An 18,271-nucleotide genomic window follows, 5' to 3' on the forward strand; every position below is an offset into this window, starting at 1 on the left:
CCGCGAGGCGATTAGAAGTCGGTCTGCAGACGACGAGCAATGTCAGGGCGAAGGACGCTCCGGCGGCGCTGCGGGATTCAACCCGGCAACCTCGGACCGAACGGTTAAAGCAGCATTGATCCCCGGCCTCCTGCAGGCTGTATAATTACACAACATCTGTTTGGGGCCTTGAATGCCCCCCCCCCCCCCGCTGGGTAAACCTGGAAGGGGGGGGGGGGGAGGGGGTGAGAGCGTTGAGTGAGAGAGTGACGGACGGAGAGACGTTAAGTGAGCAGCTGAGTGACTGAGAGGTCGGAGGTCAAATCTGATGGCTTCAGAGCCGCAGATAGAGCGAGAGATAAAGTGAGAGCGGCGGAGAAATGGAGATTATGAGGGAGGATATGGAAAGTCACAGCCTGAACGAGTGTGTGTGTGTGTGTGTGTGTGTGTGTGTGTGTGTGTGTGTGTGTGTGTGTGTGTGTGTGTGTGTGTGTGTGTGTGTGTGTGTGTGTGTGTGTGTGAGAGAGAGTGTGTGTTCTGAACAAGGCACACAAGTGTCAAGTCAGTGCAGTGGGCCCACAGCAGGCCTGTGTTGAATCCTGAACACTGCACCTCTTTCACTGCCCTCAGATGCATTTTAAAACGTCTCCTCCTTCTTTCACGGCCACAAATTTCCCCAACTGGGTTTGAAATCCGATCAAACTGCTAAACATCCGCGTGATGAGAAAGAAGCAGCGAGATTTTTAGTGAATTATTCAAATGCTCAAGGTTTCATTGCCTTGAAAGTGTCCTGGAGCGTCGCCAAGAGGGCTTCAGTGTTTGACTGATCAGTGATCGACTGATCAGTGTTTGACTGATCAATGTTTGACTGATCAGTGATCGACTGTGAAAAAGAGCAGCAGCGAAGCCAAAACGGCCATTTTCCACCTCGGAAACCCAGAAAAGGTCAAATTGATTTCTCTTCATTTGGACGAAGCCGAAACCAACGCAGAAGGTCAACGTGCCTAATTCTGCTGCGTCCTGTGTGCCTGACGTGGACTTCACTTCACTCTTCGTTATCAATTTAATTCTTTTTTTTCCTCTAAGAATTGCAGCGAGTTCTTTTATGTGTTTAACCTTCTCTCCGCCTGCAGCAGCGCAGCTTTATCTGAGCGGAAGGAAATTAAACTTCCTCCTCTTCTTCTGCTGTTATTTGAGGTTTTAACGTCACGTTCATGCAGGTTCTTCCCACTTAACTTGACTTTCTATTCCCATAATTGATGCAAATAACTGGAGTGAAATTGGGTTTTCCTTCTGACATGTCTGAGTCCATTCAATCCCACATTTTGGTGTTTTTAGAGGATTTTCATACCATTTCAAACTCGCTATTACCACAACGCTTCACAGTTGCGAGTATTTCCAGCTCAGTGTAAAAGAAATGGCTATAAATCAAATAAAATACTTATTTTAAGAGAAGTGTGGCTCAATATTTCCTCACAGGACGTGAATAAAGGAGAATCCCATCCAATAAATGTGAATTCTATATTCTATTGAAATAACAATAAAAATCATGAGTCAATCATAAAGCTTCTTCACACAATCCACATGCAGCTTCACGGGATTGATCGGCTTCTTTACACTGAGAACAACTGTGTGTTGCTTCTGCAGCTTTAACTATGAAGATGATAAATTGAGTGAAACAGAAATTGAATAACTTGTTGACTGCGTCCTCTGATGACTGTCATCCATCATAAACGTGTAATAATCATCAATATGTATAAAAGCAAACAGTTTCTGCCTTAATCTCTGTTGTTATGCAAAGTAGAATTACTTGATGAAATGCACTGGACAGATTTGAAACCTCATCGGCTAATGGCTCTCTCTCCATATATATACATAGACGTATATATATATAAACATATGCAGCTATAAATGCAACGGAAATTCTCCCAAAGGTGCACTTTTTTTCTTTTTTTTTTTTTACATTTGCATGAAAATGGTTCTACGTCCATTTATTCGGTTCTTCCTGCATTAAGTTAGAACTCTGAGGGACAAATACCCTTCATCCTCATGGTATTTTCCACTGTAGGGATTGTGGCGGCGGCTATATGTGAGTGTGTGTGTGAGTGTGTGTGTGTGTGAGAGTGTGTGTGAGAGTGTGAGCACTCCCACCGGGACCTCCAGCTCCGGGTTAGCATTACTTCTATATTTCAGCTATTAAGCCGAGCCTCTCCAACAACTGGGCGGGTCTGATGTGTTGCTCGGGGATAAAAGCAGCTCACAGCTGTTTGCCGACACCATGTGACCTCGACATCCCAGGAACAACTTCGCATCAACCGCGGAGGCCGCCGCCGCTACAGGCATTAGCTATTTCAGGATGTAATGCAGCGCCAAGGATGGTGGCCGGATGTGTGTGTGTGTGTGTGTGAATTCATATACACACATTATTGATTTTTCTAAAATTGGTGCAGGTTTGGACGTGTCCAGCAAAGGATGTGAGCAATAACCCATCCTGTGTTGTTTTTGCCCCGAGTGTCGTCTCCCAGGTTCTTCCTCGGCCGGAACCTCTGAACCTCCTGCCTGAAATCACCACTGCAGTCCTACTGGGTGCAGACTGGAGTGACAGAGGCAGTGTGGTGAGCCTGCCAGTCCAAGGTGAGGGCAGAGAAAACCCAGCAGAGCCTGCCAGTCCAAAGTGAGGGCAGAGAAAACCCAGCAGAGCCTGCCAGTCCAAAATGAGGGCAGGTAAAACCCAGCAGAGCCTGCCAGTCCAAAGTGAGGGCAGAGAAAACCAATCAGAGCCTGCCAGTCCAAAGTGAGGGCAGGTAAAACCCAGCAGAGCCTGCCAGTCCAAAGTGAGGGCAGAGAAAACCAATCAGAGCCTGCCAGTCCAAAGTGAGGGCAGAGAAAACGCATCAGAGCCTGCCAGTCCAAAGTGAGGGCAGGTAAAACCCAGCAGAGCCTGCCAGTCCAAAGTGAGGACAGAGAAAACCCAGCAGAGCCTGCCAGTCCAAAGTGAGGACAGAGAAAACCCAGCAGAGCCTGCCAGTCCAAAGTGAGGACAGAGAAAACCCAGCAGAGCCTGCCAGTCCAAAGTGAGGGCAGAGAAAACCCAGCAGAGCCTGCCAGTCCAAAGTGAGGGCAGAGAAAACCCAGCAGAGCCTGCCAGTCCAAAGTGAGGGCAGAGAAAACCAATCAGAGCCTGCCAGTCCAAAGTGAGGACAGAGAAAACCCAACAGAGCCTGCCAGTCCAAAATGAGGGCAGAGAAAACCCAGCAAGAAGTGCGAAAGCCATTTGACTTGAAGTGGAGGTGATTATGCAAATTCTGTGGCGCACACCAGAATCACCCGAGTACCGCATAAACACAGCTCGTTACAGAAACACAAATAACAATACAAGATGCAAACAATTCTCCACAATTCATTCCGCCACAACATTGGCTTCACTAAGTCTGAAATAGTTCAAATCCTACGTATCAGCCAGACGTAAACATTCCCCCTGACGCTCTGTGTGCAGCTTGTTTTGCCTCACAGCAACAAATACAACAGAAACAATTCCCGCATCAGTCAAATGAAGCGAATTCAGTTAAAAATACAAACGTCGGCATGAACGAGTTTGAGTTTATCTTCAGAACGGAGACGGACTGAAAAGAATCGCATGACAAGACTGTTTGGGACAAATCGTTTCGGGAACGAGGTGAAGCTGCAGGAGCTGGAGGGACCAGAACTGGAGGGACCAGAACTGGAGGGACCAAAACTGGAGGGACGGGAGCTAAAGGGACGGGAGCTAAAGGGACGGGAGCTAAAGGGACGGGAGCTAAAGGGACGGGAGCTAAAGGGACGGGAGCTAAAGGGACGGGTGCTAAAGGGACCGGAGCTAAAGGGACGGGAGCTAAAGGGACGGGAGCTAAAGGGACGGGAGCTAAAAGGGACCGGAGCTAAAGGGACCGGAGCTAAAGGGACCTGAGCTAAAGGGACCTGAGCTAAAGGGACCGGAGCTAAAGGGACCGGAGCTGAAGGGACCGGAGCTGAAGGGACCGGAGCTGAAGGGACCGGAGCTTAAAAGGGACGGGAGCTGAAGGGACGGGAGCTAAAGGGACCGGAGCTAAAGGGACCGGAGCTGAAGGGACCGGAGCTGAAGGGACCGGAGCTGAAGGGACCGGAGCTAAAGGGACCGGAGCTGAAGGGACCGGAGCTGAAGGGACGGGAGCTAAAGGGACCGGAGCTGAAGGGACCGGAGCTAAAAGGGACCGGAGCTGAAGGGACCGGAGCTGAAGGGACCGGAGCTAAAGGGACCGGAGCTAAAGGGACCGGAGCTAAAGGGACCGGAGCTAAAAGGGACCGGAGCTAAAGGGACCGGAGCTGAAGGGACGGGAGCTAAAGGGACAGGAACTAAAGGGACGGGAGCTAAAGGAACGGCAGCTAAAGGGACCGGAGCTAAAAGGGACCGGAGCTAAAGGGACCGGAGCTAAAGGGACGGGAACTAAAGGGACGGGAGCTAAAGGGACGGGAACTAAAGGGACGGGAGCTAAAGGGACGGGAACTAAAGGGACGGGAGCTAAAGGAACGGCAGCTAAAGGGACGGGAACTAAAGGGACGGGAGCTAAAGGAACGGCAGCTAAAGGGACGGGAGCTAAAGGGACGGGAGCTAAAGGGACCGGAGCTAAAGGGACCGGAGCTAAAGGGACGGGAACTAAAGGGACGGGAGCTAAAGGGACGGGAACTAAAGGGACGGGAGCTAAAGGGACGGGAACTAAAGGGACGGGAGCTAAAGGGACGGGAGCTAAAGGGACGGGAACTAAAGGGACGGGAGCTAAAGGGACGGGAGCTAAAGGGACGGGAGCTAAAGGGACCGGAGCTAAAAGGGACGGGAGCTAAAGGGACCGGAGCTAAAAGGGACGGGAGCTAAAAGGGACCGGAGCTAAAAGGGACGGGAGCTAAAAGGGACGGGAGCTAAAAGGGACCGGAGCTAAAGGGACCTGAGCTAAAAGGGACGGGAGCTAAAAGGGACGGGAGCTAAAAGGGACGGGAGCTAAAAGGGACCGGAGCTAAAAGGGACGGGAGCTAAAAGGGACGGGAGCTAAAAGGGACCGGAGCTAAAGGGACGGGAGCTAAAGGGACCGGAGCTAAAGGGACCGGAGCTAAAGGGACGGGAGCTAAAGGGACCGGAGCTAAAGGGACCGGATCCGTTGGACCGTTGGAGAGGCGATAGAAGAAGCTTGATTTAACCTGGAGAGAAAGTGGACGTCCCACACTTCAGTCAACTTCTCGTCTCTCGTCACATCAACCTTGAACCGGCAGGTTTTGTCCTTCAATGAAAGCTGAGCTGAATGAAAACCCGGAGATTTCCTTTCCTCCGACCTCCCCCTGGACGAGTCCCTGTCCTCCTGACGAGGACCTGAGAGCTGCACCGGCTCTGGAAAGGCTGAGCCTCCCCCCCCCCCCGGACTCAGAGGTTCCTCTCCACCCCCCACCCCCCCCCACCCCCCTCCCGCCCCCCTCCTCCGTCAGCAGCAGCGCTCCTGCTCAACTCTTCCTCTACTGTACTTTTAAAGTGCAGCGGAGCGGAGCGGAGCGGGAGCCAGTGTGTGACAGCAGACGTCAGGCCATGAGAAAGTTCAGCGCCGTCCTTTGAATCTCAAAAAAAACAACAACAACAAAAAAAAACGGGGTGCGTCTAAATTTAGGCGTTTCAACGGTTCCAAGAAAGAAACCCGGCGGGAACGAGGGGAATGCAGAGGGAAAAGTGTGTGCAGATGCAGCATGCTGGGTATTTGCATCATTACTGTGAAAACACTTTGCTTCCCATTCCCAGGGAAAAGACAGCCGGGGTGGGGGGGGGGGGGGGGGGCGTGGGGGGGGCTCCCCAGTCCATCGTCCAACTGTGATGTGAACAAGCGACATTCATTTCTGTAGCGTCCGACACAAACGGCCCATGTAGCTCGTACACTGCGCAGTGTGCAGGACGACTGAAGTACTACTGTCCAATATGCAAATGAGGTGACGAGAATAGAAGGACTGTGAGAGACGAGAGCATCTGACCAGCAAACGACGTCTTCTCTCCCTCCGTTTCCCGTCTGGGCGGCGCCGAGACCAACCAACCTGCCGTCTGATCGTCTCACCCACACCTGCAATGTAGAATCTTATTCCCGTCGTCGTCGTATCTGAAAGGCTTCAGCTCACGGTGGAGGATCGGAGCGGCGACGTCGTGTTTCCTTGAGCTTTCTAACTAAACAAGCGTCAGTTCGAAAGACGAGGAGGCTCACAATCGCCAAGGATGTCCAGAAACTTCAGACACGCTATGCAGGCGGACCACCAAATACGCAAATAAAGACAAAACCAAACATCGAAGCTACAAAAAGCGCCGACGAGCCGGCGGCAGCAACGACAACGAAACACAGCAGGAGGATGAGGAGCACGAGGTGCAGCGGGACGAGTCTCGGACCAGACCGGCAGCCGCGGGTCAGGCGAGGCCACCGAACCCAGGAAACACAAAGTTCAGCTTTTAAAAAAAAAGAAAACCACATTTTCAGCAGCGACGTGAAGCCGGAGCTCCCGGCGGGTCGACGGCGGCGGCGGCGGGGTGAAAACACGGGATGCAGCTCACCGTGTGGTAACCGCGGGCGACGGGCGGCTTCCCGGCGGGGTACGGATCCACCGTGTCGATGATGGTCTGCCTCTCGCCCTTCTGGTTGATCTTCCGGAAGCGGCGGCGGGACTGTCGGTGGGACGCTTGGCGCTGGAAGTACTCCTCATTCTCGTCCATATAGTCCACCTGCAGGCGAGGAGAGACGGAGGAGAGACGGAGGAGAGAGAGGAGGAGGAGGAGGAGGAGGGTGACACACTTCATCTTCATCCACACCTCCCTCCCCTTCCCAACATCCACCCCCAGCATCCTCCTCCTCCCGTCTGACTCCCCACCCCTCCCCTCCCTCCCTCCCCTCCCTCCCTCCCTCCTCTCCTCTCCGATTGCGTAAAAATAGACGTGTGTGTGTGTGTGTGTGTGTGTGTGTGTGTGTGTGTGTGTGTGTGTGTGTGTGTGTGTGTGTGTGTGTGTGTGTGTGGGCCGCCCGATGCACACCTACGTCAAGGAGTGCGAGAAGAGAGGGAGGGAGGAAGAGAAGGAGGGATGGCGGCAGAGAGGGAGGGATGGAGGCAGAGGGAGGGATGGAGGCAGAGGGAGGGATGGAGGCAGAGGGAGGGATGGAGAAGAGAGAGAGGGATGATGGAGGCAGAGAGGGAGGGAGGAAGAGAGAGAGATGATGAGGAAGAGAGAGATGAGGGAGGAAGAGAGGGATGATGGAGGCAGAGAATGAGGGATGGAGGCAGAGAGGGAGGGATGGAGGAAGAGAATGAGGGATGGAGGAAGAGCGGGATGATGGAGGCAGAGGGAGGGATGGAGGCAGAGAGGGAGGGAAGAAGCGAGGGATGATGGAGGAAGAGAGGGATGAGGGAGGAAGAGAGGGATGATGGAGGCAGAGAATGAGGAATGAGGCAGAGAGGGAGGGATGGAGGAAGAGAATGAGGGATGGAGGAAGAGCGGGATGATGGAGGAAGAGAGGGAGGGATGGAGGAAGAGAGGGATGATGGAGGCAGAGGGAGGGATGAGGCAGAGAGAGGGATGGAGGAAGCGATGGATGATGGAGGAAGCGAGGGATGATGGAGGAAGAGAGGGATGATGGAGGAAGAGAGGGATGATGGAGGCAGAGGGAGGGATGGAGGAAGCGAGGGATGATGGAGGAAGAGAGGGATGATGGAGGTGAAGAGCACGGTGTGGAGGAGGAAAGTGACTGACAGACAGACAAACAGTTGTTCTGCTGATAGGAAGAGGAAGTGAAGAAGGTTTCAGCTGAGAAGGAAACGTAAAGCGAAGCTTTTTAACTTGTGAACTGATATTTGACACTAATAACACGATAGAAAACCTTGATTCTATTCTACAACACTTCAGTTTTTATTTTTAAACTGTGACTGAGGACAGTTTAACTGATCCAGTCTGGAACGATCCTGTTACCTGATGGAAGTGAACATATTTTCACCAAAAATAAACAATTACAGCAAAAAAAAACCCAACTCCAATCTGAACATGAAGCCATTTTTACTGAAATCCTGTGGTGAGGTTCTCCTGCCGCTGTTGCATTCTGGAGTTTTAACAAACCCTGACAGCAGCCAGGTAGCGACAGCTTTCATGACGTCTCGGCGTTCTGCTGTTTCCTCGACTCGACGAAGCAAATCAATATTTTCTGTGAGAGTTTTAAAATCATCTGGAGGGTTTGACTCTTCAGGCGGTTTTACGTTCTACAGTCCTGGTCTAGAGTTCTAGACCTTTATACCGTCGCTCTCGTCGTCTGTCTGCCGGCTCTAGAGTTCTAGATCTTTATACCTTCGCTCTCGTCGTCTGTCTGCCGGCTCTAGAGTTCTAGACCTTTATACCTTCGCTCTCGTCGTCTGTCTGCCGGCTCTAGAGTTCTAGATCTTTATACCCGTCGCTCTCGTCGTCTGTCTGCCGGCTCTAGAGTTCTAGACCTTTATACCGTCGCTCTCGTCGTCTGTCTGCCGGCTCTAGAGTTCTAGATCTTTATACCTTCGCTCTCGTCGTCTGTCTGCCGGCTCTAGAGTTCTAGATCTTTATACCTTCGCTCTCGTCGTCTGTCTGCCGGCTCTAGAGTTCTAGACCTTTATACCGTCGCGCTCGTCGTCTGTCTGCCGGCTCTAGAGTTCTAGATCTTTATACCTTCGCTCTCGTCGTCTGTCTGCCGGCTCTAGAGTTCTAGACCTTTATACCTTCGCTCTCGTCGTCTGTCTGCCGGCTCTAGAGTTCTAGATCTTTATACCTTCGCTCCTCGTCGTCTGTCTGCCGGCTCTAGAGTTCTAGACCTTTATACCTTCGCTCTCGTCGTCTGTCTGCCGGCTCTAGAGTTCTAGATCTTTATACCTTCACTCTCATCGTCTGTCTGCCGGCTCTAGAGTTCTAGATCTTTATACCGTCGCTCTCGTCGTCTGTCTGCCGGCTCTAGAGTTCTAGATCTTTATACCGTCGCTCTCGTCGTCTGTCTGCCGGCTCTAGAGTTCTAGACCTTTATACCTTCGCTCTCGTCGTCTGTCTGCCGGCTCTAGAGTTCTAGATCTTTATACCGTCGCTCTCGTCGTCTGTCTGCCGGCTCTAGAGTTCTAGACCTTTATACCGTCGCTCTCGTCGTCTGTCTGCCGGCTCTAGAGTTCTAGATCTTTATACCTTCGCTCTCGTCGTCTGTCTGCCGGCTCTAGAGTTCTAGACCTTTATACCTTCGCTCTCGTCGTCTGTCTGCCGGCTCTAGAGTTCTAGATCTTTATACCTTCGCTCTCGTCGTCTGTCTGCCGGCTCTAGAGTTCTAGACCTTTATACCTTCGCTCTCGTCGTCTGTCTGCCGGCTCTAGAGTTCTAGATCTTTATACCTTCGCTCTCATCGTCTGTCTGCCGGCTCTAGAGTTCTAGACCTTTATACCTTCGCTCTCATCGTCTGTCTGCCGGCTCTAGAGTTCTAGATCTTTATACTTTCGCTCTCATCGTCTGTCTGCCGGCTCTAGAGTTCTAGATCTTTATACCTTCGCTCTCGTCGTCTGTCTGCCGGCTCTAGAGTTCTAGACCTTTATACCTTCGCTCTCGTCGTCTGTCTGCCGGCACTAGAGTTCTAGATCTTTATACCGTCGCTCTCGTCGTCTGTCTGCCGGCTCTAGAGTTCTAGATCTTTATACCGTCGCTCTCGTCGTCTGTCTGCCGGCTCTAGAGTTCTAGATCTTTATACCGTCGCTCTCGTCGTCTGTCTGCCGGCTCTAGAGTTCTAGATCTTTATACCGTCGCTCTCGTCGTCTGTCTGCCGGCTCTAGAGTTCTAGATCTTTATACCTTCGCTCTCGTCGTCTGTCTGCCGGCTCTAGAGTTCTAGACCTTTATACCTTCGCTCTCGTCGTCTGTCTGCCGGCTCTAGAGTTCTAGATCTTTATACCGTCGCTCTCGTCGTCTGTCTGCCGGCTCTAGAGTTCTAGACCTTTATACCTTCGCTCTCGTCGTCTGTCTGCCGGCTCTAGAGTTCTAGATCTTTATACCTTCGCTCTCGTCGTCTGTCTGCCGGCTCTAGAGTTCTAGATCTTTATACCTTCGCTCTCGTCGTCTGTCTGCCGGCTCTAGAGTTCTAGATCTTTATACCTTCGCTCTCGTCGTCTGTCTGCCGGCTCTAGAGTTCTAGACCTTTATACCTTCGCTCTCGTCGTCTGTTTGCCGGCTCTAGAGTTCTAGATCTTTATACCTTCGCTCTCGTCGTCTGTCTGCCGGCTCTAGAGTTCTAGATCTTTATACCTTCGCTCTCGTCGTCTGTCTGCCGGCTCTAGAGTTCTAGATCTTTATACCTTCGCTCTCGTCGTCTGTCTGCCGGCTCTAGAGTTCTAGACCTTCATACCTTCGCTCTCGTCGTCTGTCTGCCGGCTCTAGAGTTCTAGACCTTTATACCTTCGCTCTCGTCGTCTGTCTGCCGGCTCTAGAGTTCTAGACCTTTATACCGTCGCTCTCGTCGTCTGTCTGTCGGCTCTAGAGTTCTAGACCTTTATACCGTCGCTCTCGTCGTCTGTCTGCCGGCTCTAGAGCTCTAGACCTTTATACCGTCGCTCTCGTCGTCTGTCTGCCGGCTCTAGAGTTCTAGACCTTTATACCGTCGCTCTCGTCGTCTGTCTGTCGGCTCTAGAGTTCTAGACCTTTATACCGTCGCTCTCGTCGTCTGTCTGTCGGCTCTAGAGTTCTAGATCTTTATACCGTCGCTCTCGTCGTCTGTCTGCCGGCTCTAGAGTTCTAGATCTTTATACCTTCGCTCTCGTCGTCTGTCTGCCGGCTCTAGAGTTCTAGACCTTTATACCGTCGCTCTCGTCGTCTGTCTGCCGGCTCTAGAGTTCTAGATCTTTATACCTTCGCTCTCGTCGTCTGTCTGCCGGCTCTAGAGTTCTAGATCTTTATACCTTCGCTCTCGTCGTCTGTCTGCCGGCTCTAGAGTTCTAGACCTTTATACCTTCGCTCTCGTCGTCTGTTTGCCGGCTCTAGAGTTCTAGATCTTTATACCTTCGCTCTCGTCGTCTGTCTGCCGGCTCTAGAGTTCTAGATCTTTATACCTTCGCTCTCGTCGTCTGTCTGCCGGCTCTAGAGTTCTAGATCTTTATACCTTCGCTCTCGTCGTCTGTCTGCCGGCTCTAGAGTTCTAGACCTTCATACCTTCGCTCTCGTCGTCTGTCTGCCGGCTCTAGAGTTCTAGACCTTTATACCTTCGCTCTCGTCGTCTGTCTGCCGGCTCTAGAGTTCTAGACCTTTATACCGTCGCTCTCGTCGTCTGTCTGTCGGCTCTAGAGTTCTAGACCTTTATACCGTCGCTCTCGTTTTCTGTCTGCCGGCTCTAGAGCTCTAGACCTTTATACCGTCGCTCTCGTCGTCTGTCTGCCGGCTCTAGAGTTCTAGACCTTTATACCGTCGCTCTCGTCGTCTGTCTGTCGGCTCTAGAGTTCTAGACCTTTATACCGTCGCTCTCGTCGTCTGTCTGTCGGCTCTAGAGTTCTAGATCTTTATACCGTCGCTCTCGTCGTCTGTCTGCCGGCTCTAGAGTTCTAGATCTTTATACCTTCGCTCTCGTCGTCTGTCTGCCGGCTCTAGAGTTCTAGACCTTTATACCGTCGCTCTCGCGTCGCTCTCAGTCGTCTGTCTGCCGGCTCTAGAGTTCTAGATCTTTATACCTTCGCTCTCGTCGTCTGTCTGCCGGCTCTAGAGTTCTAGATCTTTATACCTTCGCTCTCGTCGTCTGTCTGCCGGCTCTAGAGTTCTAGACCTTTATACCTTCGCTCTCGTCGTCTGTCTGCCGGCTCTAAGTCCCTAGAGTTCTAGATCTTTATACCTTCGCTCTCGTCGTCTGTCTGCCGGCTCTAGAGTTCTAGATCTTTATACCTTCGCTCTCGTCGTCTGTCTGCCGGCTCTAGAGTTCTAGATCTTTATACCTTCGCTCTCGTCGTCTGTCTGCCGGCTCTAGAGTTCTAGACCTTCATACCTTCGCTCTCGTCGTCTGTCTGCCGGCTCTAGAGTTCTAGACCTTTATACCTTCGCTCTCGTCGTCTGTCTGCCGGCTCTAGAGTTCTAGACCTTTATACCGTCGCTCTCGTCGTCTGTCTGTCGGCTCTAGAGTTCTAGACCTTTATACCGTCGCTCTCGTTTTCTGTCTGCCGGCTCTAGAGCTCTAGACCTTTATACCGTCGCTCTCGTCGTCTGTCTGCCGGCTCTAGAGTTCTAGATCTTTATACCTTCGCTCTCGTCGTCTGTCTGCCGGCTCTAGAGTTCTAGACCTTTATACCGTCGCTCTCGTCGTCTGTCTGCCGGCTCTAGAGTTCTAGATCTTTATACCTTCGCTCTCGTCGTCTGTCCTGCCGGCTCTAGAGTTCTAGACCTTTATACCGTCGCTCTCGTCGTCTGTCTGCCGGCTCTAGAGTTCTAGATCTTTATACCTTCGCTCTCGTCGTCTGTCTGCCGGCTCAGAGTGTTGCGGCGCCAGAACGACGAGGGAAATGACGTGGAAAGTGAACAATTATTGGGTGCAGAAGAAGAGCGAGCCCACAGTCGGAAGAAATAAAGCAGCGGCACTGTGATGACATACTGGAGTTTCTCCTTTACGTTCCAGGCCGTTCCTCCTCCTCTTCCTCTTCCCCCTCCTCCTCCTATCCTGCTCCTCCTCCTCCTCTTCTTCCTGCTCCTTCTCCCCCCTCCACCTCCTCCTCCTGCCCCCTCCTCCTCCTATCCTCCTCCTCCTCCTCTTCTTCTCCTCCTCCTCCTCTTCCTCTCCACCTCCTCCTCCCCTCATCCTCCTTCTCCCCTCCTCCTCTCCTCATCCTCCTCCTGCCCCCTCCTCCTCCTCCTCTTCCTCCTGCTCCCCCTCCTCCTCCCCTTCCTCCTCCTCCTGTCCCCTCCTCCTCATCCTCTCCTCATCCTCCTCCTACCCCCTCCTCCCCTTCTGCCCCCTCCTCCTCCTCCTCTTCCTCCTCCTCTTCCTCCTGCTCCCCTCCTCCTCCCCCTTCCTCCTCCTCCTGTCCCCTCCTCCTCCACCTCTTCCTCCTCCTCTTCTTCCTGCTCCTTCTCCCCCTCCCCCTCCTCCTCCTATCCTCCTCCTCCTCTTCTTCCTGCTCCTTCTCCCCCCTCCACCTCCTCCACCTCCTCCTGCTCCACCTCCTCCCCCCTCCTCCTCCTCCTCCTCTTCTCCTCCTCTTCCTCTTCTCCTCCTCCCCCCTCCTCCTCCTCCTCTTCCTCCTGCTCCCCCTTCCTCCTCCTCCCTGTCCCCTCCTCCTCCACCCTCTTCTTCCTGCTCCTTCTCCCCCTCCACCTCCTCCTCCTATCCTCCTCCTCCTCTTCTTCCTGCTCCTTCTCCCCCCTCCACCTCCTCCTCCTATCCTCCTCCTCCTCTTCTTCCTGCTCCTTCTCCCCCTCCACCTCCTCCACCTCCTCTTCCTCCTGCTCCTCCTCCCCCCTCCTCCTCCTCCTCCTCTCCTCTTCCTCTCCTCCTCCTCCCCCCCTCCTCCTCCTCCTCTTCCTCTCCTCCTCCTCCCCCCCTCCTCCTCCTCCTCTTCCTCTCCTCCTCCTCCCCCTCCTCCTCCTCCTCCCCCCCCTCCTCCTCCTCCTCTCTTTCCCTGCTGCTTCACATTTCACAGCCGTTGGGATTACACCACTAAAACCTCTCTGCTTCCCAGCTGCTGCCATGACAACGGCAGCAGAGCCGTGTGCGAGTGTGATTGTGTGTCTAATTGTACGACGTCGATCCGGCGTGAACGTGTGAGTTTGAGCACGCAGATCATTTCTCTTTCTTCACCGGCTCCTAGTTTTTTGTTTTTTTTTGCAGCTGCAGCTCCGCATGTGTGCATCAACGTCTCTGCACTTCAGGCTTTAATCCACACGCCTCCACCCTCCTGGTAGTTTGACATCTAGAACTGCAGACGGGGGGAACGGCAGGAAGAGGCTGGTGTGATATTATTAGGGGATCTGACAGACCCCCCCTACACCCCCCCGATCTACAGCAGCACAAATGAATAGGAGATGTGCTTTGACAGCAGCAGAGCCCAGCATTTGTCACTGTGTCCTGTCACATATGTAGGTTATGTTTGATGTTTTCCCTATTGAAACCACAACAATGACAACAATATGCTGGTTGAGGGTTTGAGTTTCTGCACGTTGTGCGACTGGAAGGCGGCAGAGTTGCAGGTCCTTGTTAGTTTTTACAACCTGCATGTCGTTAAATGTTGCAGTGGGTTCAGTCACACAGCTTCATTCGCCCCCCAACACACACCGTCTGCTCCCGTTAGGGCCGGCGTTAATAATATAGTAATTACACATCTGCACCATGTGACTCCACTTTGTGTTTCTGCCATTTGTGTGGTTTTCCCCCTGTGAAGGTACAAATAATGGAGCAGCAGCAGCTGTGGCATAATAGTGGAAATATTGCATTTGATGTAATTACTGCTGTTTAAAAGGTGCTGCTGTTTGCACTGGTGTCAGATTACAGCAGTGGCAGCAATAATAAGAGTAGAAATACTATTAACACGACTGGCAGCATCAGTAGGAATCATAGCAGAAAGAGCAAAAGTCACAAAGACCGTATCAAGTAGTAGTTTGTGATTAAAGCGAGCAATGCAAATGATTTTATACAACAAAAATATCAGTAGTCGGAGCAGGAAGTCATTATAGTTGATGTTTAAAGTCCCAGTGAAAATGAAGGTTCCACCTCCAAAACACTCTAGAACGTTTTCCTGCTAACTGGCTGAAGGTCAAATTTAAAACGCGACAATCTGAGAGAAAATAGCCGATAAACGGCGCTATTTCCTCTGCTGGGCGGAGCTTCTGACAATAACAGAGTGACATCACGAGTTGTGCACACGCCCAAGTTGTGTTTACATTATGGAGGATCAGAGTTTTGACCACGAAGAGGCTGAATTGAACCAGATTTCATCATCATGGTCATTTCAAACCCAGTGATTGATGAAGAAGACACAGAAGGTGGTTCTGCCATCGGTGACCCCGTCTGGAACATGTTTGAGGAAGCAGAAGACGCTTCGTCCTCCATTCGTCTCCGTCTCCTCGCCTCAGCAGCCGCCACTTTTCACCTTTGAGGCTTTGAGGCTCCTGACTTTTGGCAGAACGACCGGCTTCCTGGATCCAACATGTCCAAGAGCTAGAAGACTGAATCACCGGAGACGAGTCCAGGTGTTACTTGATCGTCTACTAGCCGCGCGAGCTAGCGGCTGCTAGCCCCGCGAGCTAGCGGCTCCCGCCGCCCGAGCTCCTTTTCTCCTCTCTGGTCTCTTCCAGGCTCAATCTTTCCTCAAGGCTCATAAAACGCCGACTACAACTTCAAAACACTGTAAAAACTTGGATATTTAAGAGGAAACAAGCCGATATAAACACAGGATTCAGGATTCCCCTGACTTCCTCGGCTGGAGATTCAAAATTCAAATAACTTTGTTATGCGACAACAGTGGTGGGGCAGAGTCGGAGGAACCTTACAAGTAGAACCCAACTATCGTTTTTTGGAAAGGAGTGTTTTACATTTCACTGGGACTTTAAATAAAGTAGTGTTTTACATTTCACTGGGACTTTAAATAAAGTAGTGTTTTACATTTCACTGGGACTTTAAATAAAGTAGTGTTTTACATTTCACTGGGACTTTAAATAAAGTAGTGTTTTACATTTCACTGGGACTTTAAATAAAGTAGTGTTTTACATTTCACTGGGACTTTAAATAAAGTAGTGTTTTACATTTCACTGGGACTTTAACACCTGATCAAGGCCGGTAACCTCAAGTTGCATTACGATGTGTTCAGTGTCTGGTTGGTCTCCACAAGAATAAATACATTTGGCTGACAAACGTCGACATGACGACTCGTAGGGGAAATCTGGGCTTTGTGTTTACGCTGCAGCAGATTTTAATCGACTTTTGAGTGTGTGTGTGTGAGGTGATGTTTGACCGTAGCCTGTTGAGTGACTGTCCGACTTACCACGATCATCTCTGAGGGTTCGAGGACGATGCACTCACATCCGCGCCGCAGGCTGCCGGCTGATCGCTTCCCAAAGCTACGACAGGAGAAACAAAAAACCAGACAAATGAGCCCCGACCTGTTTTAAACCTTCTGGTCCTTGTTTTAAATCTGGACTGAGTCTCAGTGAGCCGACATGTGAACCATCCCGTCTGCAGTGTAACACAGTGAGTGGTCAGTTCCTCCTCTGAGCGTTGCTCCTCCACCTGGAGGGAAACACCCGCCTCTGGAAAAGTCCACTTCAGGACGTCACAGTCGCTACAGTAGGAAGCCGGGGGGGGGGGGGGGGGGACATTAGAAGACCAGAACGTCTCCGCCGGCCCTGGAAAGTGTGAGCATGAGGATCCAGATCCAGGCTCTCGGCCCCCAGAATGGCGCTTCTGTCCGACGGCGGGCCGAACAGGGACGCCCTTGTTTGTTCCGCTCAACATGACTGTGACCAGAATGTGACCCTCGTCGTCGTGTTGGGAGACAAACTGGAGCGTCTCCGTCTTCTGTCCTGCTAGCTTAAAGTCAGGTCCAAGTTTCATCACAGAAAATGAGTCACTTTGCTTCAGGGCTGCTCGATTATGGAAGATAATCTTCCATAAACCACGATTATTTTGGGCGATGTTGAAATTATTAACACTATTATGTCTCCAGAATAGCATTTATTGAACATGCTTAAAAAAGTCTCTTCTGTTAAACAGGCTCACTATTTTATCACCAGTTGAAATGTATATAAAAAAGACCATGCCGCTCGGCCGGTGGATCAATCCCATGATGCTTTGCAGCGACGCTGGCTGAGACACACGGTCCTACAGCCAACCTCACCAGGAAGTATTGAAGATGGAATTAAATGTTGCACTAATAGAATCGCTTCAAACGCAGTCTGAAAGTGAGTGTAGATATATATATATATATATATATATATATTCAGGCGATAGTCGTGGTCACTGTGGAATCGACGCTGCAGTGGCGCTACAACTCGGTCGGTTCTGGAATAAAACACCAGCCGGCTGTTAAAAATTAATAAATAAAAAAAGAAGCACCGATTGCCGACCTGCCACTTGGGCAAAGAGCAAATAATAGATTCTCTGTGGCGTCTTTTTTTATTATTTTCTAGTCGACTCTGCTTTATTTCCCCCTTCATGCCTCCGTTCCAAACCTTTTGTTGGGTGTTTTTTTGTGTGTTTTCTTTCTCTTTTGTCGGCTCGTCGCCTGCGTCCGTTGCTTCAGAAGCAACTTCCCATTTGACGAGTGAAATCAAAGTCGGCGTGAGCGCCTGGCCGGCGGCGGTGGAGGGGTTAATGCTGATTGTTGCCGTTTGCTTTGCCCGAGCTTCTGTTTTAATTCCTCGCATCCCGACGCACCGGCCTGAATTCCACCGCCGGGGCCGAACACGGTAGCGCTGACTCTGCGTTTTTTCCCCCCCCCCCGGCAACAAAAAAAAACACGCCGTCGTTTCTCCTGCACCTTGAAGACGGTTTCTTCTGGAGCTTGTGATGCTTTTGCATCAGAAGCACCAGGCACCCTGACTTGTTCAGTTCACGTTCCTCCACTGCAGTAATCCAATCCTCCATTTTACAGGAGGCGGAATGCCACCGGCACGCTGGGATATTAACGCAGGGATTATAGAAGTGGAGAGGACGAGGGGGGGCGGGGTGGGAGGGGTTTCATACAAAAAGTGTCTTGTTTGGAGATTAAAGCCTCCACTGCACCGCGACGGGTCTTTCAGCAAATATCAAGAAACAAAGTGACTCATGTACAACAGGAACTGCACGTAATACCGTCAATAAACATGTGACTCTCACTTCCAGGGTCCGGGACGCAGCAACCGTCGCCAGGGTTGGCCCACGCAAATATCTAAGCTCTATTACCTCCGCTAATGATGCGCTCGGACGACTCGGCGTGAATTATTCAGCGCTGACGAATTGGGGGTCCGAGAGTTGATGCAAGATCGGCGTTTTTCTTTCCCGAGAAGCGCAGTGGCTCTGACACACTGACGGAGGCAGATAAGACGACAGGAAGCAGATAACAAAGGTGCCAGATGCTGCAGCAGGTATGCAACTCTCTCTTGCAGCAGAGCGTGGAGCAAAAAGATTAGCGCCGTCACACTCTCCAAGCTCAACCTGCAGCTCCCGGCGCTCTGCAACTCTACCGAGCTGTACGCTGCTGCTCACAAATCATTATCTTTCACCTGGCCTCTTTATAATCCCCCGTCAAGCAGGAGTTTAAAAAATACAACAAAGGAGCAAAAA

The 18,271-nt window shown here is 51.5% G+C and overlaps 1 protein-coding gene across 4 annotated transcripts in view; it reads right to left on the minus strand.

Annotated features, from left to right (window-relative positions):
- LOC308148303 (rap guanine nucleotide exchange factor 2-like) overlaps positions 1–18,271 on the minus strand; it is an 84,931-nt gene that overhangs the window by 48,649 nt on the left and 18,011 nt on the right. For all 4 annotated transcript variants that reach the window (XM_080521750.1, XM_080521752.1, XM_080521751.1 and 1 more), the window contains exons 4-5: positions 15,993–16,068; positions 6,566–6,733 (exon numbers count right to left, since the gene is read on the minus strand). In XM_080521750.1, the coding sequence (XP_080377876.1) occupies positions 6,566–6,733; positions 15,993–16,068 (244 nt within the window). The remainder of the gene's footprint in view (positions 1–6,565; positions 6,734–15,992; positions 16,069–18,271) is intronic.

Source organism: Blennius ocellaris (assembly GCF_963422515.1).
Source record: "Blennius ocellaris genome assembly, contig: SCAFFOLD_143, whole genome shotgun sequence".
Lineage (NCBI taxonomy): Eukaryota > Metazoa > Chordata > Actinopteri > Blenniiformes > Blenniidae > Blennius > Blennius ocellaris.